Genomic DNA, 25,165 nt, shown 5'->3' on the forward strand with positions numbered 1-25,165 from the left:
AGTCCGAGAAAAAAAGATATAATATAAATCATTATAGCAATTACTCAATGTAATCTCTCCAGTAATCGTCTTTGAAAACATTTATGCTAGTATATATCATTTTAAATGTTAGGAGAGTTGGTGTGTTGCTTTTTCATTATGCAAATAAGTAAAGCCTATGCTAAGACATAAATGATACAACTGTCCCGCCTCTGAACCTGACTGTGTCACACAAAATTGTGATAATGTTTAATTAGAGTATTGTAATTTATGAGAAAAACTGATAGGAATACTTCTCTGTACATTGCTAATTTCTAAATCTATTGATGTCCTGACTAATAGACTCCTCCCATACAGTATTCAGGGCACGGCATTGACCCAAGTAAAACAAGTCATTGACAAGTTAATCTCATGTCTCCCAGTTCTTCCCAGTCTCAGTGTTCCTAGATTGGGAATGTCAAGTGATAAAACTGTCTCTTAGATGGAGTAGGTGCTAATACTGGCTCTATTCTTAGCCACCTAGCTGTTTATGTGGGTACTGGGGACCAAACTCAGGGCCATACACTTGGTCCAGAAGAAATTTACCTATCCAGTTACCTCCCCAGCCTCCGAAGTAACAAGAATAAATAAATAAATAAATAAATAAATAAATAAATAAATAAATAAGCATGTAAAAGGGTCCTGATCAAGACGATTTAATTTATCAGACAGAAACAGAATACTCAGGTAAATTTGAGTCTCAGATAACAATTATTTTGTGGGCTACTCTCACTAAAAAAAAAAAAATTAGTTGTTGTTCACTTGAGGTTCACCTTTAACAGGAAATCTTACATTTTCCCCACTAGAAGAGTGAATGACAGGTAATGGCAACGCCACTTTCAGCCTGAAGGCTTAGGTCGGCTACACCGACCTACCTGGTCCCGCCCCGCCCCGCCCGGGAGCCCAGCTCGTCGCCGGAAGCTCCGCCCGCCGCCGGAAGCGCCCGTGGGCGGAGGTCGGGCTTTGCTGTGCCTGCTGCCCCGTCCACCCCGGGGTCCACCGTCTGACCAGAGCTGGCTTTCCCGGGAGGTCAGGCCGAGTACCGGGCCTGCGTCCCCCGCGGGCGGCCCAGCGCCAGGGCTGGGTCCCGGGCTGCCCTAGCCCGCTTCCCGCTTGCTGGGGGCAGCGGCGGCCGCTGGACACCGGTGCGGGCGCCACAGCACCGCAGACCTTGCCTCTCCCGCTCGTCCAGGCGCCGGGGTGGCGGGCCGACCCCTGGGCGGTCGGTGCCGACGACCGCCATTCCCGTGTCGCTCCGCCCGCGGGGGCCGCCCGAGCCGGCCGCCATGCCGCTGGGCCTGAAGCCCACTTGCAGCGTGTGCAAGACCACGTCGTCCTCTATGTGGAAGAAGAGTCCGCAGGGCGACATCCTCTGTCACCACTGCACGGGCCGGGGCAGCGGGGGCGGCGTAGCGGGGGCGGCGGGCGGGACCGGGGTCGCCGGCGCCTTCGGCTCGGCCACCCTCGCCAGCACTTCGGCCGGCCCTCCGCAGAGCAACGGCGGCGGGGGCGGCAAGCAGGTGAGCTCCCGCCCCTCTGCCCGCACTGCCCGCTCGACCGGACGGTGCGCGACAAATGAGCAGCGCGCTATGCCATAGGCCACAGGGTTGTGGGCCAGGGCCTCTTGCTTGTTAAATCCCTGTCATTATGTTATTAATCAATTATTAGGTCGTTTAAAATGAAAGCATTAGAATTCTGGTGTGAGATATGTGGCAAACTTCTGGGGTGGCGGGGCCGTAAATTCGGTATTTTTGCTACGTGATAGTCCGTTCCCGCTTTGGCCTCCACCCACTCCTGTCCTTTTCTCTCTGGTAAGCAGCGCCACCTCTTGGGAGGTCCTTCAGAGGTTTTACTCATCTTTGCCTTCAGATTTTAAAAGTATTTTTGACAAAGTGCATCCTTTGATCTTTGTGAAATTATTGTGTTGGCTTTTCTTGAATAGTTTTAATTATTTTTTCTCAAAATTATGTAACAGAGTAAGCAAGAAATTCACAGAAGATCTGCTCGGCTCAGAAACACCAAATACAAATCTGCTCCAGCGGCTGAGAAGAAAGTTTCCACTAAAGGAAAAGGGAGAAGGCATATTTTTAAATTAAAAAACGTAAGATGATTGTGGATGGTGTGTTTACTGTAGGACATTGTGTGTGGTGTGCTTTGCCGCTGCTTTCTCTATTCCTCGTTGAACGTGGGCCCTTCTGCAATACTCTGGGGCAGCAAAGGTGAGGTTCTCCAAAAGATGAACTCTGTTTAAGAAGCCTGCTATTTATAACATTAGAAAAGCACTTTCTCTGTTTTTTCCAGCTTTTACTTTTTCATCTGGAAAATATAAAATATAAGTCTAAGAAATACTGTATAGTTTATCTCAGAGTATATCAATTTGTCACATTCTCTACGCAAAAAAAGAGATTAAAATTCTTTTTTTAATATATTAAATTAGGTTATGACTCTTGCTGCATAGTTAACTAAGAAAACTTTTTTCTGTCTTTTAAAGAGCTAAGCAAATAACAGAATTCATCAGTATCATGCTTGTTATAATAGCCCCAGAAAACTTATCCGTTGGTTCGTGATGAACTTGGTGGATATGAATCCAGATATTTTTCTTTTTTTTTAAAGATTTTATTTATTTATTATATATAGTGTTCTGTCTGCATGTATGTTTGCATGCCAGAAGAGGACAGCAGATCTCATTATAGATGGTTGTTTGCCACCATATGGTTGCTGGGGATTGAACTCAGAACCTCTGGAAAGCCGGTCAGTGCTCTTAACTGCGGAGCCATCTCTTCCGTCCCCAGTTTTTTTTCTTACCCTGATGTCTGCAGATTGTTTAAAGTCGCACGCTAGGGACGTTTGTTGTGCTAGTTTATTTCTGTACATAGGAGACAATTGTAGGTTTGGTTTAATCTCAGTTTGGTATTACTTTCAGAACAAGTATGCTTCACACATTCCTAAAGTAGACATATTTATAAAACAGAGGGGCCTGCCCTGTAGACGCTTGTTTAGATATTTATTTTTATTCTGTGTGTATGAATGCTCTGCTTGCATGTATATACCAAGCACCCTCAAAGGCTAGTGTCAGATCCCTTGGCCCTAGAATTATAGGCAGTTGTGTGAGCTACCATTGGGGTGCTAGGGACTGAACTTAGGTCCTCTGCAAGAGAAACAAGTACTTAAGCACTGAGCCTTCTTTCCAGGCCTGCATATGCATGCAGGTGTATATGCCATGGTACATACCTGGAGATCAGAGGACAGATTTCAGGAGCTGGTTCACTCCTTCCTTCCGCTGGATTCTAGTGTCCACCTCAGGCTGTCAGGCTTGCAGGGCAAGTGCTGATACACCAGCTCTCAGCCAGTGACTGTTTTCTTAATCAAAATAATGGTTTTTATAGTCTAAGATTTATATAATTTAGTTTTCTAAAACTAAGTTTGTTTTTGAGTAGTCAAAACATGTTAACATATACCAGACATATTTTCTTTGTAAGTATTCAGCCTTTGTTCTCAAGTTATTTCATCATTAATTTCTCTGCATCTTCATTCTTCAAGAATGACACAAAATCATGGGAGATGTCATTTTTTTATGTTGTGGTGAAATTTGCATTGCAGTTTTAAAAAGGTATTTTAGTGATAGTGCAATGTAGCAAATTGCTAAGAACGCCAAAGAGTTAAGGCTTGTAACAGAATTAAAATTTTTCACTTTATATTCATCTATACATATTTATAATTTCCGCCCTGTTGTGCCAGTGTGTCTCTGTAATTGTAATGTTAATGCCTACTAGAACTCTGAAAGAGCTCTCTGTTAGCTTTTAGCAGCATAATCAGAAATTTTACCTCTTCAGCACCTTTTAAATCATTAGTAACAAATAGAATTGCAAGTATTCAGCTGCTTCTCATCAACATTCAGGAAGTCTTTTTCTTCTTTTGTGCAAGTATGTGTGTGTGTGTGTGTGTGTGTGTGTGTGTACACACACTCTTGCTATATAACCCAGACTGGTTTAAAGCTCGCCATCCTCCTCCAGCAGGTTTCCAAGTACTAGGATTGCATATGTACCCTCACCCCTGTCAGAGATTTCTCCTGCTGTTTCTGTCACCAAATGACAGTGTTTTATTTTTCTCAAATAACCCAGTTCTCATATGGTTGGGGAACTGCCCATGCATGCTATATAGATACACAAATATTTTTACTTTTGTTTTCTTTTAGCCTATCAAAGCTCCTGAGTCGGTCTCAACCATAATTACTGCAGAATCAATCTTCTACAAGGTAAGCTGCTGTGGCGTTATTGAGAGAGCAGTTGGGCCTGGTGTACAATATGCTACTAAGATACTGTCTTAGTGGGAACACCTCTGTTACTGTGTGTGTGCAGAGATGTGGTTACCCTTGTAGTTCCTTCCAGGTGGCTGTTGTAGAACACCTCATCTGGAACTCAGGTAGGAGAGGATGTTGCCTATGAGAATATGATATGAAGTTGCTAAGAATTGTTCTTAAAATGCTAGTGGAGTTGTGTAAGAGCGAGTCATCCTATCCAAAGTGAAGGCATTGACAGGTGAGAAGGGCAAAGGTAGGTTATGAATGAATAGACGATGTTGACCATGTTGCCTGGTGGGTAGGGCAGATTAGTGATTCTGAAATATCTTAAAACAGAAGCAAGAGAAAATAAAGGTAGAGATACCAGGTCTCTATGTATGGTTGTTAGCTTGGTGTTTGGTTTTGGTCTCTTGGAGGTAAATGGAAGGGGAGTGGATCTAGGGGACAGGTGAGATACCAGGGGAACTGGGAAGAGTGGAGGGAGGAGAAACTGTGGTTGGGAGGTATTGGATGGATCTGTTTTCAGTAAAAAGAAGAAAAGTTTTTAAAGGTTGGGATAGAAAGAAGATGACTCAATTAAGAGCACTGGCTGCTCTTCCAGAGGACCCAGATTCAATCCTCAGCACCCACATGACAGCTCTCAACCATTAGTAATTCCAGTTACACGGGTTCTAAAGCCTTCTTCTTGCCTCCCTGGGCACCAGGCACACATATGGTATACAAACTTCCATGCTGTTAGAACACCCATACACAAAAGATGAAAATCTGAACAAAGGTATCTTTAGTTGGTAAAGTAAGGTCTTGCCTTGGGCCAAAGTGATAGCCGTGACACCAGTGATGGATGTGACATCTTATTAGGAGTTAGAACATAGAAAAGGCCTTCAAGGCCGCCAGGCCTAGCATAGGCAGCAATCAGTATCTTTGGTATTTGAGGTTCTGAACTGTCATGCTGGACTCAGTAGTGAGACGGTACTTGCTTTTGTACCTAACCCAACTGGACCAAATTCCTCATGGTACTCAAATGGTTTGACCTTTAAGTGTATTTATTTTTGTTAGTTCACACATGTTTTAATCAAAAAAAAAAAAAGGCGGTCGGTCATAGTGTAGCACAAATAATAAAAATCCAGAGACAGATATTGGAATTCAACCCAAAGATCAGAAAAGTGAAGCAGCCAGCCACTGGCTTTTACCTCTACGGCAGACCGAAAATGAGTGATCCTGCTTCCACGAAGCCTCAGATTGAGACTGAGAGTGAGACCTGTCTCCCCCGTCTTTCCTCTCTAGTGCTGGGATTCTTTAAAGCCTCTATGGCTAACTAGTGTGGCTGCTGGGATTGAAGGTGTGTGTGACTATTGCTTGGCCTGTATGGCTGACTGGTGTGGCTGCTGGGATTGAAGGTGTGTGTGACTATTGCTTGGCCTGTATGGCTGACTGGTGTGGCTGCTGGGATTGAAGGTGTGTGTGACTATTGCCTGGTCTGTATGGCTAACTAGTGTGGCTGCTGGGATTGAAGGTGTGTGTGACTATTGCCTGGTCTGTATGGCTGACTAGTGTGGCTGCTGGGATTGAAGGTGTGTGTGACTATTGCCTGGCCTCTATGGCTAACTAGTGTGGCTGCTGGGATTGAAGGTGTGTGTGACTATTGCTTGGCCTGTATGGCTGACGGGTGTGGCTGCTTTGCACTGATCTTCAGGCAAGCTTTATTTAATAAAACACAAATAATATGCCACTATATCATAAGCCAGAATTTTTCCTATATTTCTAGAATTTAGTATGTTGTTAATTGTTAAATCATAAGGTGAATGTGTGTGTGCACATGCTCAAATGCTTGCACACACAAGCATGCATCTTATGGGTTGGACAGTGAGGAACATTTTAAGTGTTTTATTTCATTCATTCTCCTCTGGGGTGAATACTGTTTTCCTCATTTTGTGGATAAAGGCACTGACTATAGAGAGATTAATTAGCTTATCCGAGATAGTGTAGCTGGTAAGTCATGGAGCGAGGCAGAATGGTACTAGAACCTAAGCCCAGGAATCAGATCTTGGCTCCATTACCGTGGCAGGTGGTTATCTGAAAAAAATAAAGATTGTAAGTAGTAATTATTTTCTGAGACTAAGAATGTTAAACATTTAGTAAAGTCAATGAATGGTACAAATACTCATCATCACAACTTCAAATTTGTGTAGAACTTCTCCAGTGGTTCATATGGTGTATAGGTTAAGTCTAGAAGGTAAAAACTTAGTGTACTAGTGATTTCTATGTGTGTGTTAACAGAAAAAGTATGTGGGAGTTGTTACTGCAAGGATCAGTCTTTTCTTATCATTATCTATTGTTATGTTTATTAAATAGTAAGACCAAAATACAGCAAAATATTCAAGTAATGTTGCAGGTAGCCAGCATTGTGGACACTCTCACTAAAGAGCTGATATCATGGTAGCAAGTTTCTTTTACTTCTGAAGAAATAAAAAAGTTATGGGAAGACAATGAACCATGGCAAAGAGCTTGTGCTAATTTTTTGGGAGAAATTAATAGCAACTATCCCAAAAGTAGTAGACTTAACCTCATAAAGAGAACTTCTTGGATTCTTCCTAGAATTGTACGTGATGCTCCAACAACTGGAGCTTGTACGTTCTATACTGATGCAAATAAATCAGGAAAAGCAGGTTACAAGTCAGATGAATTGAGTAAAGTGGAACAAAGCCCTTATAATTCTGTCCAGAAGGCAGAATTATATGCCATTCTTATGGTGCTAAGGGATTTTAAAGAACCTCTTAATATAGTTACAGATTCACAATATGCAGAAAGAGTTATCTTGCACATTGAAACTGCTGAATTTATACCAGATGACACAGAGTTGACTTCATTGTTTATCCAGGTACAAGACATAATCAGGAATAGGCTTTGTCCGATGTACATAACACACATCCGGTCCCATACAGGTCTGCCTGGTCCTCTATCACAAGGTAACGCTGAGGTTGATCAATTATTAATTGGAAGCGTGTTGCAGGCCTCAGAATTTCATAAAAAGCATCATGTCAATAGTAAAGGCCTAAAGAAAGAATTTCCTATTACATGGCAACAAGCTAAGGACATTATAAAGAGATGTCCTACTTGTTCTTTCTATAATCAAACACCGTTTGATCAAGAGATCAGTGTGAGATTCCAAGCTAAGCTGGAGCCCTGTTCTAGGAAGCCACTTGTTCATTCCCAGCCTCCCAGACTCCTGAAATAATCACATAGAAACTATATTAACTAAAGCGCTGCTTGGCCTATTAGCTCTAGCTTCTTATGGGCTAGCTGTTACATATTAATTTAACCCATTTCTATTAATCTGTGTATTACCACGTGGTTGTGGCTTACTGGCAAAGTTTCAACATGTCTGACTCTGGCGGCGGCTCCATGTTGTCCCTCTAACTCTGTCTTCCTTCTCCCCTGCTATAGGCCAAGCCAGTTCTTTATTCATTAACCAATAAAAGCAACACATAGACAAAAGGACCTCTGTAGGGGCGTAAACGACCGGCAAATAGGATTAATCAGGCTAGCTTTAATATCAGCTTTATTAAGGGGAAGAAGGGGAGAGCTTACAAAACCGAGGTTCCAACGGAGAGCAGGAAAACAGAAGGGAAGGCGGGGAGCACACCTGCAATATTTATAAGTAAATAATATCCTCAGGGGATCCTGCCCTTCAAGCAAGGTGATTGGCTGGGCTTCCCCTACAGACCTCCCACACCAGACTTTCCACACCATTTCCCCTTTTCTGATTAAATAAAAAGGAAGGTTTTAACTTTAGCATAGTAAAATTACATATAACAAAATAGTTATCAAGCAAGAATTACAGGTACAGTATTTATATCTACTTTATCTTTTATCATAACCAAGGAAAACTATATCTATTCTTCAACTCCATCAAAGACCCAGAAGGATATAATATTACCTAAGTAAACAGAAATTGTATTGTAAGCAACTTTTAAAACTCTAGAAATGACAGAGACATCTCACTGCCTGGACAGTCACCCAAAGTTCTTCTGTACCTTTGGGACATCCATCTTCAGCCTACAGGCCCATAGTGTCCAGCAGACTTTTCCATGAAGCAAGAAATTTCAAAGACAGTTTCACCTATATTGGTAGTTTGTCAGTCACTTTCTTCTGTGTCCTGCAGAATGTCTGGCAGACTCTTTCATGAAGCAGGAACCCTGAAGGACAGTCTCACCTTTAGGCAAGTTCAGCAGTCATTTTTCTGTGGGTCCTGCATGTCCAGTTCATACAGCATAATACATCAAGCAGTTCAGGCAAGAGCAGTTTCTTGCCCAAATGGCTAGCAAACTCCATGAGGAGCCTCTTTGATGTCCATCTTCCTCTTGAAGTAATTGGTACTGCCAGGAGCAGATGTATTTCACGGTCATGAAAAGTCCTAAGTTACTAAAATATTTTAAGTGCCATATTCTTAAGGTCTCTGAAAGATTTGAAGAATACCTGTCTAACTGAAATATCTCTCTCTCTCTCTCTCTCTCTCTCTCTCTATATATATATATATATATATATATATATAATCTAGAAAACTAACTAACATGACTACAAGCTATTATATGACTATTACAGATGACTATTAACCTATATTTTTAAATTATACATTACATTTTTAATTGAGCTGCACAAACACAATACCTTAATCAAGAACAAAAAATATACATATATCAGAATTGACCTTAAATTTGTATCAATAAACCAAGATTCATACCAATGCAAATTATTCATATCTGTAGCATATTTCCCTTTAAATGTAAATAAACATAAACAATCATTTAGGGAATTTGGGTATTGGAATGTATGCCCGGCATAAGGGGAGACTGCTGTACAGACCTCATGGGGGAAATAGTACTTGTCATTGAAACTTTTCACTAACACCTTATCTTGGCATCATAGCTCTATTTTCACACTGTTACATATTTGTAATTCATATTCAGCATATATCTGAGTACCTGTGATAAACAAATATAATTTTATAATTTGGGGGAAATTTTATATATGAATATAGCAGATGACAGACATAAACTTTATCTGATAAGTAGCTAGAACCTTGGAGTAGTAGGGCAGGGAAAGATCAGCTGACAATAGCATTGAACCAGTAAGCAGTGAGTCACCTCAGACACATGAACGAGCATCCACGAGGAGAATCCCTGCTCTGTCAGATGCCCAGGTTGCAGTTGAGTTGCTGGAATTTTTTTATGGTTAAATTTCATGTATCTTAGCAGCTTTGACTGCTACCAAAGCCTTGTTTCAAGGAAAACACACATTGTTCCTACAGTTGAGGACTACACACACTTAAGGAAAGTTCTACAGATCATAAAATTCGAAGGATATTCAAAGGTGAAATTTTTCAAGTTCAAGATGTAGGGCAGAGGACCTGGGATGGGTAGTGGAGGCCTGGGAGAGTTGTGCAGATTGGTTGGATAGAAAGTAGAACAGGAAATGAACATGTCATAGTCATGTTGTTGGGAAATGTGTTGTAATTGAGGGTAAACACATCCTGAATGCTGATTATAATTTAAAAAAAGGTTTTCATTTCTTTTGGACTGAGCTTACCTTATTTATTTTCTTTGAATAGACAACTGGGGAGGGCAATGTGTCTCACCAAGCAAATGCTGATGTTTAAGGTAGCACAGGAAAAATCACTAAGCTACTTAGTGTAGGTGCATAGTTTGCAGTTTCTGCCTTATGTGGACTTTAGCAATAAGTTTTCTACGGCTTAATGGCTGTTGTTTTTTTTTAAAGTAGGGTTAGTATAGAGGATTTTTACATCAGTGAAAGTACTCAATGATGCGATCCTAAGAATCCATGTTATACATGTCCCGAGCCCACAGATTACCAAGAGTAGAGTTAATTTATGATGTTTGTATCGTGACGTGTGTAGGTGCATCAGTTGCCATAAGTGATTCACTCTAATAACGGGGACATGGATAATGGAAGATGCTTTATATGTACCAGGTAAGGAGACTAGGGGAGATTCCCTAGCTCTACCTTCTGTGATTTTGTTGTGAATTCAAAATCATTCCTAAAAGTGAAGTCTTTTCTTTTAAAAGTAGAGGTAGTATTTTCATAATACAAAAATAAAAGAATTTATATGAAGAAATACTTCCCTTGTTGCAAATTGTCATATATGTGTGTGTATTATTATTTTTAATAACTTTTTTCATTGAGAAGTGAAGCAAGTGTCAACATAATGTGCTCAGACCTGATTTTTTTTTTCTACTTTGAAATTTTGCTTGCTGATTAATGAAACTTTGTTAATGGTTGTGATCTGTTACTATTTTAAATACAAGTTTACCTTCTCTTCCCTCCAGGGAGTATACTACCAGATTGGTGATGTTGTTTCTGTGATTGACGAGCAGGATGGGAAGGAGTACTATGCTCAGATCAGGGGTTTTGTTCAGGACCAGTACTGTGAAAAGAGCGCCGCACTGACGTGGCTCATTCCCACGCTGGCTAGCCCCAGAGACCAGTTTGATCCTGCGTCCTATATAATAGGTAAATGGCACAGCTTCTTAAATTTAGTTAATTCCTCTGTTTTATAAAGGAATGTGTTAGTCTGCGAGCTGTCATAGCAGAATGCTACAAGCTTTTCTGAAGGCTGGAAGTCAGAGCAAGGCCTGTTAAGATGTGTGCCTGTGTGTGTACATTGAAAGAGAGCTCTCCATTACCATTTATTTAAGGACACCAGCCTCCTCCCCCACCCCAAGTACCAAAAAAGAATATTTTATTTTTAAATGTAATCATGGTTTTATAAAAACATCTTGCCACATTTGTTTGTTTTCATTGTAAAATAGTATTCTACTATCTGTTATCATAGAGGGACACATGTATGAGCTTAGTTGTTTGCTGCCTGTCACCCTCTCTTTCTTTTTTTTGCTTTTTTTTAATTTATTAATTACTTCATTTAATTTACATCCTGATCACAGTTTCCCCTCCCTCCTCCTCCCTCTCTCCCTAGACTCCAACCTTGCATACCCCTCATCCATTCCTACTGCATTTCTGTTCAAGAAGAGCAGTCCTCCTGTGGATATCAAAAAGCTTGGCATATCAAGTTGTGGTAGGACTAGCTCCTCCACATGTATTAAGGCTGGGCAAGACAATCCAGTATGAGGAGTAGGGTCCCAAAAGCCAGCAAAAGGTCAGAGACAACCCCTGCTTCCACTGTTAGGAGTCTCACAAGAAGAATAACCTACATAACTGTCACTTATATGTAGAGGGCCTAGGGTCAGTCCCATGCAGGCTCCCTCATTGAAGGGCATTAGTCTTAGGAGATAGGGATCTACTTTATTATTATTATTTATTAATTAATTTTTTTCCAGCCCAATCACAATTTTCCCCTCCCTCCCTCCTCTCCTCTCAATCCCTCCCACCAACCCCAGCCCCCATCCACTCCTCTTCTTTTCTCTTCAGAAAAGGGCAGGCCTCCTATTGTTATCAGTCAGCCATGTCATAACAAGTTGCAATGAGACTAGGCACGTCCTGTCCTATTAAGGCTGGATGCGGCAACATAGTAGGAAAAAGAGTCCCAAAAGCAGATAATAGAGTCAGAGACAATCCTTGCTCCCACTGTTAGGAGTCCTGCAAGAAAACCAAGCTACACGACTGTAACATATGTGCAGAAGGCCTAGGTCTGTCCTATGCAAACTCTAGTTAACAGTTTAGTCTCTGTGAGCCCCTATGAGACCAGGATAGATGATTCTGTGGGTTTACTTGTGATGTCCTTGAGCTCTCTGGCTCCCATAATCCTTCACAATTTTAATTAAAGTACAATTATATTCTTTTTTCCTTTCCTTCCTCTAGATCTCCCATGTACCTCACCCCAGTCTTTCTCAAATTCATGACTCTACTTTTTTATTGTTAATTATTTAATTGCTATGTATATTAATGTATATTCCTAAATACATAAATACAACCTACTCAGTCTGTTTCCTGTTACTTTAGTCCTGTGATCTCAGGACTGACCACTTGGTAGTAGATGACCAAATGTGGGGCGGGATAGGGGTTACTGTTCTGTTGCTGTGAGGAAACACCGTGACCAACTCTCTCACTCTCGGTACTCTTAGTTGCCTGGAGCTCCTTGTCTAAAGTTGAGGGGGCCCACTCTTCTGGCTTTATTTGACCTGTCTGATGGTTGCATCTTCAGCACATAACATATAAAGACAGACCATCAGCATATGAATTTAGAGACTTGAGAACACAGTTTAATCAGAATAGAAAATGTAAATATTAGTAAGTACAACAGAGTAGAGAGCATTGTAGGCATTATGTATAGTTGGTATTTGACTGTCTTGTTAGTGTGGGTTAGAACACAGTGTACTGACTGGAATATATGTGTAAGATTTGTCTGTGTGACCCAGGCCTACATTGTATGAAAGGAATTACACAAGAACCTAAATTATATAGGTTACCTATAAAATTACTCAAAAATGATTTCTAAAAGAAATATCTTACTTATTTCTAAAAACTAAATTCTTAGAATATGTCCCCTCTACACAGCATTTTATTATTTAAGAACAATCATTGATGGTTGAAGTAGCACACTATACTCAGTTGATCATTCAAAAGATAAAATACAAATAATACTCGATAAATGACTAGCTAGCATGATTCTGAGTGTTCAGTTTTCTTTAATTATTCTGTGCTGTTTATTCTTTCTGTAATGGGCATGCATTTCTTTTGCATCCCAAAGGAGAGACATTTCTTTTAGTGAGAACTCCAAGGATAGCTAATATCCCACTGTTATTCTTTTTTTTTTAACTTTCTTTTTTATTGAGAAAAGGAGAAAAAATACAAGTTTCCACCTCCTCCCAGCCTCCCATTTCCCTCCCCCTCCTCCCACTCTTCTCCCCCTCCTCCCACCCTTCTCCCCCTCCCCCCACTCCTCTTCCCCTTCCTCTCCAGTCCAAAGAGCAGTCAGGGTTCCCTGCCCTGTGGTAAGTCCTAGGTCCTCCCCCCTCCGTCCATTTCTAGGAAGGTGAACATCCAAACAGACTAGGTTCCCACAAAGCCAGCACATTGCATAGGTTCAAAACCCCGTGCCATTGTTCTTGGCTTCTCATCAGCCCTCATTGTTCGCCATGCTCAGAGTCCAGTTTTATCCCATGCTTTTTCAGTCACAGTCCAGCTGGCCTTAGTGAGCTCCCATTAGATCAGCTCCCCTCGTGGTCCCGACTTCGTTGCTCATGTTCTCCCTCCTTCTGCTCCTCATTGGGACCTTGGGAGCTCAGTCCAGTGCTCCAGTGTGGGTCTCTGTCTCTATCTCCATCCATCACCAGATGAAGGTTCTATGATGATATGCAAGATATTCGTCAGTATTGCTATAGGATAGGGTCATTTCAGGTTCCCTATCCTCAGCTGCCCAAGGAACTAACTGGGGACCTCGGCTTGGGCACCTGGGAGCCACTCTAGGTTCAAGTCTCTTGCCAACCCTAAGGTGGCTCCCTTAACTAAGAATTGTGCTTCCGTGCTCCCCTATCCTACCTTCCTTTATCCCAATCCTCCTTTTTCCCCAAGTTCCCCCCATTCTCTCCTTCTCCCTTTTCTCTCCCCATCTCCCCTTACCCCCATCCCACCCCACCCCCAAGATCTCAATTTTCTCCCCGGCAATTTTGTCTACTTCCCATAGCCAAGAGGACAACTATATGTTTTTCCTTTGGTTCACCTTCTTACTTAGCTTCTTTGGAATCACCAATTGTAGACTCCGTGACCCTTATTTATGGCTAGAAACCAATTATGAGTGAGTACATCCCATATTCATCTTTTTGTGTCTGGGTTACCTCACTCAGGATAGTGTTTTCTATTTCCATCCATTTGCATGCAAGAAGGTGCTGGCATAACTGGATGTCAACCTGTAGAAGAATGAAAATAGACCCATATCTATCACCATGCACAAAACTCAAGTCCAAATGGATTAAAGACCTCACTATCAGTCAGAACACATTGAACCTGATAGAAGAGAAAGTGGGAAGTACCCTACAGGAGATGGGCACAGGAGATCGCTTCCTATGTGTAACCCCAACAGCACAGACTTTAAGGGCAACATTGAATAAATGGGACCTACTAAAACTGAGAAGCTTCTGTAAAGCAAAGGACACTGTCACCAAGACAAAAAGGCAACCTACTGACTGGGAGAAGATCTTCACCAACCCCGCAACAGACAAAGGTCTGATCTCCAAAATATATAGAGAACTCAGGAAACTAGACTTTAAAATGCTAATTAACCCAATTAAAAAATGGGGCACTGAACTGAACAGAGAATTCTCAGCAGAGGAAGTTCAAATGGCCAAAAGACACTTAAGGTCATGCTCAACCTCCTTAGCGATCAGGGAAATGCAAATCAAAACAACATTGAGATATCATCTTACACCTGTCAGAATGGCTAAAATAAAAACCTCCAATGATAGCCTTTGCTGGAGAGGCTGTAGAGGAAGGGGTACACTCATCCATTGCTGGTGGGAATGCAATCTTGTGCAACCACTTTGGAAATCGGTGTTTCGATTTCTCAGGAAATTCGGGATCAACCTACCCCTGGACCCAGCAATACCACTCCTGGGAATATACCCAAGAGATGCCCTATCATATGACAAGAGCATTTGTTCAACTATGTTCATAGCAGTATTATTTGTAATAGCCAGAACCTGGAAACAACCTAGATGCCCCTCAATGGAGGAATGGATGAAGAAAGTGTGGAATATCTACACATTAGAGTACTACGCTGCGGTAAAAAACAATGACCCACTGATATTCTTAATTGTATGCCAAACTGGTTATGTGACAGACATATCTGTGCCCATAAGTATGGAACCAGCAGAAGCCAATATGTTCTGAATCATTCTGGGCTCCTCTCTCACTTGCTTTTCATGGTCCCCAAAGTCTGAGAGTCTTCTGTGCACTACAGTGATGTCACATGGTGGGAAAGTCTAGCACAAGCTCAGAAGTTAGACTGCTGGCCTTTCTAGCCCCTCCACTTCACTGTTCCTTAATCTGTCTTTCCTTATTGTACTTACATGTAAAATAGGAAAAACCAGTGCCCATCAGGACGTTGTGAGGAATTAGTGTGGGTGGATAGAAAGTACCTAGGGCAGCATTGGCTTCATAAACCGGGAATATTCAGTACTGTAGGACGCTGTTTTCCTTAATCATCTGCAGTAAACGGTGGAGTGTGACTTCAAAACCTTCAGAAATAGTTCCAAGGGTTAATGTCAAGGGGTAGCATCCTGAGTGCTTCCTCTTAGTGTCTGAGAATGCTAACATTTCATAAAAATGAAATGTGTTCAAAACTGTGTTTAACTTTTCCATTGGCTGCCTCTTAGGGCCAGAGGAAGATCTTCCAAGGAAGATGGAATACCTGGAATTTGTCTGCCACGCACCTTCTGAGTATTTCAAGTCAAGGTCATCACCATTTCCTACGGTTCCCACCAGACCAGAGAAGGGCTACATATGGACTCATGTTGGACCTACTCCTGCAATAACTATTAAGGAAACAGTTGCCAACCACTTATAGCTACAAAATCAAACCTGGGACATGTTTAGTTAGCATATATGAGGCTTTGGGTTTAATCCTCAGAATATACATACACACCCTGAAATAAAAGCAGATTTCCATTTTTCTTATAAGATATGCCACACATTTTTCTCTTTCATCTTTTCTTCTTTACATTTTTGAGACAGGCATAGTCAAGGCTGGCCTGACCTTGAGATCTCCCTGTCTCACGCTTCTTGAGTGCTGGGATTACAGGCGTGTTGCACCAAGGCTGGTTAATGCCAGATACTTTGATGAAGCTCCTACATAGAAACATGGCTTGAGGAATTTTTTAATCCTACTACCCCTAATTACTAGCTTGTTTAATGCCTGTTGCTTAAAAAATAATAGGGTGGAAAAAGAATAAATTTGAAGTTTAACATTAAATTCCATGCATATTTTCCCAGACAGAAGTGGCAGGTACTAGGGAAACCATTAGAAACATGAAGTGTTTATTTTTCCTCACAGTTTATTCCTAGAAACTCATAAGGCAAATTGTATTTTTGTATAGATGCAAAACATTGAATTTTGTTTTTGTTTTTTCCCTCTCAAGACAGGGTTTCTCTGTGTAGCCCTGGCTGTCCTAGACCTCACTCTAGACCAGGGTGGCCTTGAACTCAGAGATCTGCACGCCTCTGCCTCCCGAGAACTGGGATTAAAGGTGTGCGCCACTACACCTGGCTTACATTTTAGATTTTGATCAAGCACTAAATGAAAATGTGACCAGTATGTTTCCCAAAGCTACACAATCATTTTTCCTTCTCCGGAAGCGGACCTAAGCTGCTTTAGTCATAAAGCAATTGGTAGGTGATTTTATTAGCCCTGGCTCTCTAAAACATTCATCTCATGCTCTCAGACAAACTGCCTTTTCCTGTTAACATCTGCGCTCCTGTGAGGTAGTTTTTCAGTCGTGCCTTTGGTCCGCGGCATAGGCATCCCCTCTTTCCACGCAGGCAGCAGCCCCTGTAATAACTTTCTGACTATTGTTAGGATAGTGACTGGTGACTGACTATCTTGGAAGTAACTAATACTAGGTCATTAGTTTTGATAGTGAAGACTCAGAGTTAAACCATTTGCTGAGGTCTCATGGTGTGCCTCCCCTGCGAACGCCTGTTGTATATGTTTCAAGTGCAGTTTGGTCACATAATGGGGAAGGAGTGGGCAGGCACCCACTTGCTGTCTCTGTCTTGATCTATCCAGATGGATATTTTTAACCACAGGAATTTATGAGAATTTGATTTGATATTAATGATTTTCATCAGGACTCTTTACCCTTTTTTATAGCCCCAAAGTTGGGAAGAAGCATCTGTCTACTTTAAAAGCTTATTCCTACAGTAAATAGCCAAGCAGTGGTGGCACATGCCTTTAATCTCAACTCTCAGGAAGCAGAGGCAGGCAGATCTCTGTGAGTTCGAGGCCAGCCTGGTTGACAGAGCAAGTTCCAGGACAGACTCCAAAGCTACAAAGAAACTCTATCTTGAAAATTTCAGAAAACAAAACAAAACACAAAAGCGTTTTTGGTGAATATTGTTGGAAATGACTTTCTAAATGTTAATATTCCAGTTTGGGATTAAAAAATATTTTTATAATGAGTTTATTTTGGATTTCTTTTTCAGTTAACTACTTAAATAGGAAATAGGATGCCTCTCCCAAGATGGTATTAAATTGAAACATCAGTCTTGTTGTACTTGAAATTCAAAGTAGAAAAGATTCATCATCCATAAGTAACAGAATTTAGAAAAATTAAAGATTGACTTATTGATAAAAATGAACATTTAACATTTATTTAAATTAAGGCATTTAAAAATCCAAATTAGGCTGGACAGTGGTGGCAAACCCCTTTAATCCCAGCACTTTGGAGGCAGAGAGGCAGATCTTTGAGCTCAAGGCCAACCTGGTCTACAGAATGAGTTCCAGGACAGCCAGGCTATACAAAGATTCTGTCTCAAAACAAAACTGAGCAGATACATGTCTTTAATCTCAGCACTCAAGTGGCAGAGGCAAGAAGATTTCTATCATTCAAGGCTAGCCTGGTCTACATAGCAAGTTCCAGACCTAGCCAGCACTGCACAGAGACTCTCTAAGAAAATAAGCAAAATCCAAGACCATTTTTTATTCTGGCCATTTCTTTATAAACTGGTAGAAGTATCTTTTATAGTATATTGAATTTTCATTTTCTTAACAACCAACTTGAGTGATTGTCATTGTTTAGTATTGATGATGTCTAAAGCTTGCCCTGGTAGACCTCGCCAGTGTCCCCCACCTGCCTCCCTCTTCCCAGTTACCATCACACTATCTGACGCCTACCCTTCTTGTTTTCCTGGTGGCATGCCCTTGTTTGTACTGCTCAGTTCTACTCTACTGAAGATTTTCCCAAGGTTCTTGTTAAATTTTTGTGGTTCAACAGACCAAACCCGGGGTTTCATACAGTCTAGGCAGGTGCTCTGCTATTGTGCTACATCCCCACCCCAAAGCCCTTAAATTCTGTCTTCATGCAACTTTCCAGAGCCCCTGGCCTCTAGAAATCGGTCTAACCTTTTTTTGTGATTGCATTTTACTTTGGATTTCTTTGATCCCATTCCTACCCTAAAGGAGTGTTTCTCTGTGTGCAGAGGATGTGTGTGTGTGTGTGTGTGTGTGTGTGTGTGTGTGTGTTTATTCATCTGGGGTTTCCATGATACCCAATTTAGGTCCTGTTAAAGTAACAGTAGACATCTTACTTGATTGATGCTAGGCCATGACAACAGGATTAACTTTGTATTCTCCTGTGAATAATCAAATGAAGCAAAATTTCACATTGTCATGTTTCTAGTTAGTAGTAGATTATTTTAACTTATTTAAAAAGATGAACCTTACACATGAATATTTGAGAAAACTATCTCAGCCTATCCTAGTTCTTGGTTATGAATTTTTACAGAATTTATGTAAGTTCTCCTTCAAGCAGTATGAATCAGGGGAGAGATGGTAGCTCAGTTGGTAAAATCCTTTCATTGTAAACAAGGACCCAAGTTTGAGCCTCATAACCCATGTGCCAAAGCTAAGCATGGTGGCACATGTATTCTCATTGCTGGGAAGGTGGAGAGAGGTAGAGCCCTAAGGCCCAGTGGCTTCCAGCCTAGCAAGAAAGCCTGACTTAAAAACAGATGAACAGGTCCTAGAAATGACATTTGAAGTTGTTCTTTGACCTTTACACACATGCAGACATACACATTCATGCACACATACATACATTGCATATGCATGAATCAAGCTGAGTGTGATGCATGTACCTGTAGTCCTACTTGGGAGGCCAAGGTTCAAGAGTTTAAGGCTCATCTTGGCTACAAAGCAAGGCACCATCTCATTAAAGAAAAGCGGGCAGCAGTAAGGTGGATCTGCTGTTAAAGGTACATGCAGTTGTAAGCCCGCAACATGAGTTCTAACACCAGAAAGAAAAGATGAAAAGTACCAGTTACACAGAACTGACCATTGACTTCCACATATGCCCTGTGGCGTACAGTCCCTCCATTTATATACATACATCATGTGTGCACAATAATAAGCTTTAAGAGAAAGGGTTTAAGTCATTGGTGGTTTGAATAAAAATGGCCTCTATAAACTCAAGTTCATTAGTCACCTGGGAGTGACATCTGAGAAGTATTAGGAGGTGTGGCTTGATTGAAGAGGGTGTGAACTTGTTAGAGGAAGTGTGATACTGGGGATGGGTTTTGAGGTTTCAAAGACCCGGGCTCAGTGTCTTTCTCTGCTTAAGGATTGGAATGTAGATCTCAGCTACTCCAGTGTCATCCTCCCCGCCATGATGGACTAAGCCTCTGAAACTGTATGCAAGTCCCCAATTAAATTTTGCTTTCTTTTATTTATAAGAGTTTTCTTGGTCATGATGTCTCTTCAAAGGAGAGTGACTAAGATAATCAATCACAATTCCATTTTGGCAATAAGCAGGTAAAATCATGTGCACAATGGATAGAAAATTGTTTATTTGATGATTTGCGTTGCCTGTGCCTACATGAATACATTGCACACTTTCAGAATTAAGTTTTATTGTGGACCAGAAAAAAAGAGAGGCTTTATCGTAATTTTCCTGGGCATGCTTGGGTGTTTTGTTTTTTCAAATGGTCTTGTTTGGTTGGTTAGCTGTTTTGAGACAAGGTCTTATGTAGCCCAGGCTGGCTCGAGCTTGCTATGTAATTGTGTATGTCTTTGCATCACTGACTCTCCAGCTTCCCCCAGGAGGTTAAGAGAAGAAATCTTGTTAGCAAGTTTATAAAACAAGTTCTAGAATCATATAATATTTGGTTCATTAAGTAATCTACTAATGATGCTATGCTTTCTATCCTGATTTCAGTGGGATTGCTGGGATTTTCTCTATATTTAGTTTGATGTTGGCTGTTGACTAGCTGTATATTTCCTTTGTTATGTTTAGGTATGTTCCTGTATCCCTGGTCTCTCCAAGACTTTTATCATGAAGGGATGTTGTATTTTGTCAAAGGGTATTTTCAGCATCTAATGAGATGACCATATGGTTTTTTTGTTTTTTTTGTTTTTTATGGTTTTTCAAGACAGGGTTTCTCTGTGGCTTTGGAGCCTGTCCTGGAACTAGCTCTGTAGACCAGGCTGGTCTTGAACTCACAGAGATCGCCTGCCTCTGTCTCCCGAGTGCTGGGATTAAAGGCGTGTGCCACCATCGCCCGGCTGACCATATGGTTTTTATTTTTCAGTTTGTTTATATAGTGGATTACATTGACAGATTTTTATATGTTGAACCATCCCTACATTTCTGGGATGAAGCCAACTTGATCATGGTGGATGATCATTTTTATGTGTTCTTGGATTCGATTTCCCTGTATTTTATTTAATATTTTCCATATTATATTGAATATTACGAGTGAGATTGGGCTATAATTCTCTTTCTTAGTAATGTCTTTGTGTCATTTGGGTATCAGGGTAATTGTAGCCTCATAAAACGAGTTTGGCAATGTTCCTTCTGTTTCTATCGTGTGGAATAATTTGAGGAGTATTGGTATTAGTTCTTCTTTGAAAATCTTGTAGAATTCTGAGCTGAAACCATCTGGTCATTGTTGTCTGAGGTTTCTGTCCTGCCCAGTTTCCACAGTCATTGAATCTCAAAGAAATCACACAGAAGTCTACATTAGTTATAAACTGATTGGCCTAGTAGCTCAGACTTATTAACTCTTATAACTCATATTAGTCCATTATTCTTGCCTATTTTTTGTCGAGAATTACTTCCCAAACTTTCTCAGGCTTTATGTGGATGCAGATGTCCATGTGGGTGCTTTTCTGTTCTCTGAGGTTTCTGTCCTGTCCAGTTCCCACAGTCATTAAGTCCCAAAGAAATCACACAGAAGTCTACATTAATTATAAATTGATTGGCCTAGTAACTCAGACTTCTTATTAACTCTTATAACTTATACTAGCCCATCATTCTTACCTATGTTAGCCATGTGTCTCAGTACCTTATTTGGCAAGGCAGTCACATCTTGCTTCTTCTGTGGCTGGGTCACGACTATGGACTAGGACTCCCTTCTTCCCAGAATTCTCCTGTTCTCATTGACCTGCCTATACTTCCTGCCTGGCTACTGGCCAATCAGTATTTTATTAAAAGAGAATTGACAAACAATTGTCCCATAGCACGTCACCAAGTTGGTTTGTAAAGGAGAAAAAAAATTGGATTATTTTTTGGCTTGAATTTACCCATTCATTGCAGGATAGGCAATCTCAAATGGTAGCATTTCTCCTGGTCTTTTGGCTCCTTCAGTCTTCTGATGGTAGCTTGACTGTGACAGCAGGTGTGGTGTTGTAGGTCCAGGTTCCACCAGCTACTTTTCATGTAAGAACCACAGTGCCAGATGCTAACAACTTGTCTCTTTATCTTGGTCTTACCACAAAAGGAGCAAGAGAGATGATATCAATTTTCACCATTTTCTGGAGGGATGTACTACAGCAGGTCCCATATTTTCCCATGATCCTGACCTTCTTGGTGTCAGGATCACCCGAACCAAAGCCCAAGGCTGGATAGGGGGAGCCCTTTGGATCTTTTCTTGTTTGATTTAAAAATTAATCTTCTTTTCTTTCTTTCTTTCTTTTTGATTTTTTGAGACAGGGGACAGGGTTTCTCCGTAGCTTTTTGGTTCCTGTCCTGGAACTAGCTCTTGTAGATCAGGCTGGCCTCGAACTCACAGAGATTCACCTGCCTCTGCCTCCTGAGTGCTGGGATTAAAGGTGTGCGCAACCACCGCCCGGCCAAATTAATCTTTTTTTAAGGCAGAGCTCTTATGCTTCCCTCTAGTCAGTAGGTTTAACAGTTTTACTCTTTCAAGCCAACACCATTATAAACTTTTGGCTCCACATTTCTCTCTTTGGAGATCATTTCTGGGAAGCTGGGATGACTTTTGATGATGTGCTTAGCCTTGGGGCACATCTAAATTTTGGCTTCCAAGTTTTGTTTTTTTCTCCTTCCTTCAAGATTACCTCAATTTCAGTTGAGAAATAATGATTCATCAACATTTCTATTACTTATTCATTTGCTTATTCCCACTGTCAGGTAGTATATTAGGTTACTGTACAGTGAGCAAAGAAGAGAAGAACCTGACCCTGTGGAGTTGCAATGTAGCACAGAAACAACTGGATGAGATACAGAAAGAAGAGAAAAAAGTTAAACCAGCCAGTTGTGAGCCTGTGTTCCCGTTGGAGGTCTTCCCATCAGCTGGTCCACAAAGGCTGGATGTCAGGTTAGACACCAAGGAACTCCTGCAGAAACTACAAACCTGGTTTATTACTAACTGCCAGGAAGGGTAAGCTGTGGCTGCTGAGGAAGAGGAGACTGTTGCTTTACATGGGATTTGACAAAGGTGGGGGATTAGCAACTATGGGAGCTATGTGTCACTGTAGGTAGGAAGTTAGTGCTAAGTAGGAGCCCCTAAGAGACACAAATGTGGGGACCCACAGGTGGGTGCTTGTTCCACCTTGACTGTAGGTCAGAAAATTTGAGCTTATTTTTGTTGTCAAAGTTGTTGACGACAGGTATGGCTACAAACCCTGACCTAGGGTGTGGTTACTTGTGTTTTGGACATTAAGATGGTTCATAGAGGTGGATCTGCTCCACCCTGACCAAAGGTCAGAGAATTCAAGCCTATTCCTGCTCCTTCGTTTTAAAATAGGAGGTTTGACATAGGGAGTGGCTGCGTACAGGATACTTGGTCTAGAGTGTATTCACTGTATATCCTGCCCAAAGCATGAAATGTCAGGAAATAATGGCTTGATGTCTCATGTTTTGAAGCAAGCACCTGTTCTGGTTGTCCTCTGTGTCATGTTAAGGCAGTCTTTTGCCTCCTTCCCCCCTGTTGTATTGGGTATAAAAGTGTATGGAAAACAAACACAGGCAAACACAGTATTCACTCTTCACTGAGTCGCCCTTCAGTACTATCCTATGTCTCTGTGGTTTTTCTTATCTCTGTTCCTACTACCTGACATTTCTAATGCACACACCCCTACCCTGGAATGTAGGCACCCATTGTGGCTGGACTGTGACAGAAATCACCCCAACTGTGGCTTACAACACAAACAAGGGCTCACTGTCGGACAGCAGAGCTGCTGTGCTCTGTCAGCTCAGTGGCCAGGAAACCAACACGTTTTGTTTTCTTGATTTGCCATCATTGGTCTCAATTTTTTCACCTTCTTGGTTTCAAGATGAGCTCCAAACATTGTAACTTTATGCTATAAAGTAAGGCTGCCCTGGGGACTTCTAAGTATACTACCACATGGTCACATGTGGCTGCAGTGGAGATCAGGTGACTCAGAAACTCACTTTCCAGAGCTCAGGAAGCAGAGAGGTTCTTTGAAAGGATGTTGAGTCAATCTGAGTAACCGACATCAGGAAGTCACAAGATGTGTTGCAGGAGAGAAATGGGTAGCTTCAGAGGAGATGAGAGGACCATAAAACAGTAGCGGTTAGGTAATTGCAAAAGACCAGGTGGATGTGACAAGTGGAGGAAGGTCAGCCTGCTGATGCCCACAGGCTGACCTACAGGGAGTGCTGGCACTAAATGGTGTCTTTAAGACCAAGGTGCACAGGCACTGATCCATATAAAAATTTTGGAGATAGAGACAGAGACCCACACTGGAGCACTGGACTGAGCGCCCAAAGTCCCAATGAGGAACAGAAGGAGGGAGAAGATGAGCAAGGAAGTCAGGACCACAAGGGGCGCACCCACCCACGGAGACAGTGGGGCTGATCTATTGGGAGCTCACCAAGGCCAGCTGGACTGTGACTGAAAAACCATGGGATAAAACCGGACTCTCTGAACATAGCGGAAAATGAGGGCTGATGAGATGCCAAGGTCAATGGCACGGGGTTTTGATCCTACTTAATGTGCTGGCTTTGTGGGAGCCTAGCCAGTTTGGATGTTCACCTTCCTAGATATGGACGGAGGGAGGAGGACCTAGGACTTACCACAGGGCAGGGAACCCAGACTGCTCTGTGGACTGGAGAGGAAGTGGGAGAGGAGTGGGGGGAGGGGGAGAAGGGTGGGAGGAGGGGGAGAAGGGTGGGAGGAGGGGGAGGGAAATGGGAGGCTGGGAGGAGGTGGAAACTTGTTTTTTGTTTATGTTTTTTTTTCTTCTTTTCTCAATAAAAAATAAATAAATAAATAAAAAATTTAAAAACCTATTAGTAAATGAAGGCCTATTACTTTATCGTGATGGCCTTTCACCAAATTCTCAGACCTTGGTCAGATCAAGAATGAACAAGTCAGGCCCACTGGGAAAGGGTTCTGCAATAACATCATCAGTACTTGCTACGAATCTTGTAGACTCTATCCCAGGCGCACTGGGAAGATGCCTGAAGATATGAGATAGAACACCACTGTGGCTTACCAAATCAATGGAACATATTGCTAAGTTGAGGAGAGGCTCTGACAACAGTGGAGAAATTCCCCAAAGGTGTAGGTTTTCTTAAAAAAAAAAAAATTTAAAATCTCATTCTGTAGGTTAGGTTGGTTTTGAACAAGAGGTTTTCCTGCCTTAGCCTCCCAAAGGATGTGGTTATAAATTTATGCTGTAAACCCATCCAAAATTTTTTCACTTGAAAAAAATTAACAAGTAGAAATATAAGTTATCCATAATAGTGAGGCTAACATGTTTTGATACATATCTACTGTCATATTTAAATCATAGCAATTGTATCTACCCCTTTAATTTTTACAGCCTAAATGTTCAAATTTGTTTCTCTAGATTTCTGAAATAATATTTGTATTACATCGTATTGTATCTTTTCT

At 41.5% G+C, this 25,165-nt stretch overlaps 2 protein-coding genes across 3 annotated transcripts in view; one reads left to right on the forward strand and one right to left on the reverse strand.

Moving 5' to 3' along the window:
- The window catches only part of LOC121463249 (protein lifeguard 2-like), a 51,120-nt gene extending 49,814 nt beyond the window's left edge, over window positions 1-1,306 (reverse strand). Inside the window, exon 1 of the mRNA XM_041675368.1 lies at window positions 1,062-1,306. Within this exon, the coding sequence (XP_041531302.1) occupies window positions 1,062-1,306 (245 nt within the window). The remainder of the gene's footprint in view (window positions 1-1,061) is intronic.
- Gatad1 (GATA zinc finger domain containing 1) lies at window positions 951-17,464 on the forward strand. 2 transcript variants are annotated; one of them, XM_041675358.1, is made up of 5 exons: window positions 951-1,538; window positions 1,994-2,119; window positions 4,214-4,273; window positions 10,663-10,846; window positions 15,664-17,464. In XM_041675358.1, the coding sequence occupies exons 1-5, from the start codon at window positions 1,305-1,307 to the stop codon at window positions 15,852-15,854; spliced, it is 795 nt and encodes a 264-aa protein (XP_041531292.1). In that variant the 5' UTR covers window positions 951-1,304; the 3' UTR covers window positions 15,855-17,464. The 2 variants fall into 2 exon arrangements, with proteins under 2 accessions (XP_041531292.1, XP_041531293.1); XM_041675359.1 differs by lacking the exon at window positions 15,664-17,464 and adding an exon at window positions 12,152-12,266.
- Window positions 17,465-25,165: the final 7,701 nt, after the last annotated feature.

The sequence above is a fragment of the Microtus oregoni genome, unplaced genomic scaffold, assembly GCF_018167655.1.
Source record: "Microtus oregoni isolate MIOR12 unplaced genomic scaffold, Mior012 000026F_ref0000081, whole genome shotgun sequence".
NCBI lineage: Eukaryota > Metazoa > Chordata > Mammalia > Rodentia > Cricetidae > Microtus > Microtus oregoni.

What these genes read in the sequence shown, in the direction of transcription:
- Gatad1 (XM_041675358.1), top strand. Translation starts at nt 1,305, where the DNA reads ATGCCGCTGGGCCTGAAGCCCACTTGCAGCGTGTGCAAGACCACGTCG. An exon ending in GCGGCGGGGGCGGCAAGCAG is followed by an intron (nt 1,539 to 1,993) that starts GTGAGCTCCCGC and finishes ATTATGTAACAG; the next exon opens with AGTAAGCAAGAAATTCACAG. An exon ending in CAGAATCAATCTTCTACAAG is followed by an intron (nt 4,274 to 10,662) that starts GTAAGCTGCTGT and finishes TCTTCCCTCCAG; the next exon opens with GGAGTATACTACCAGATTGG.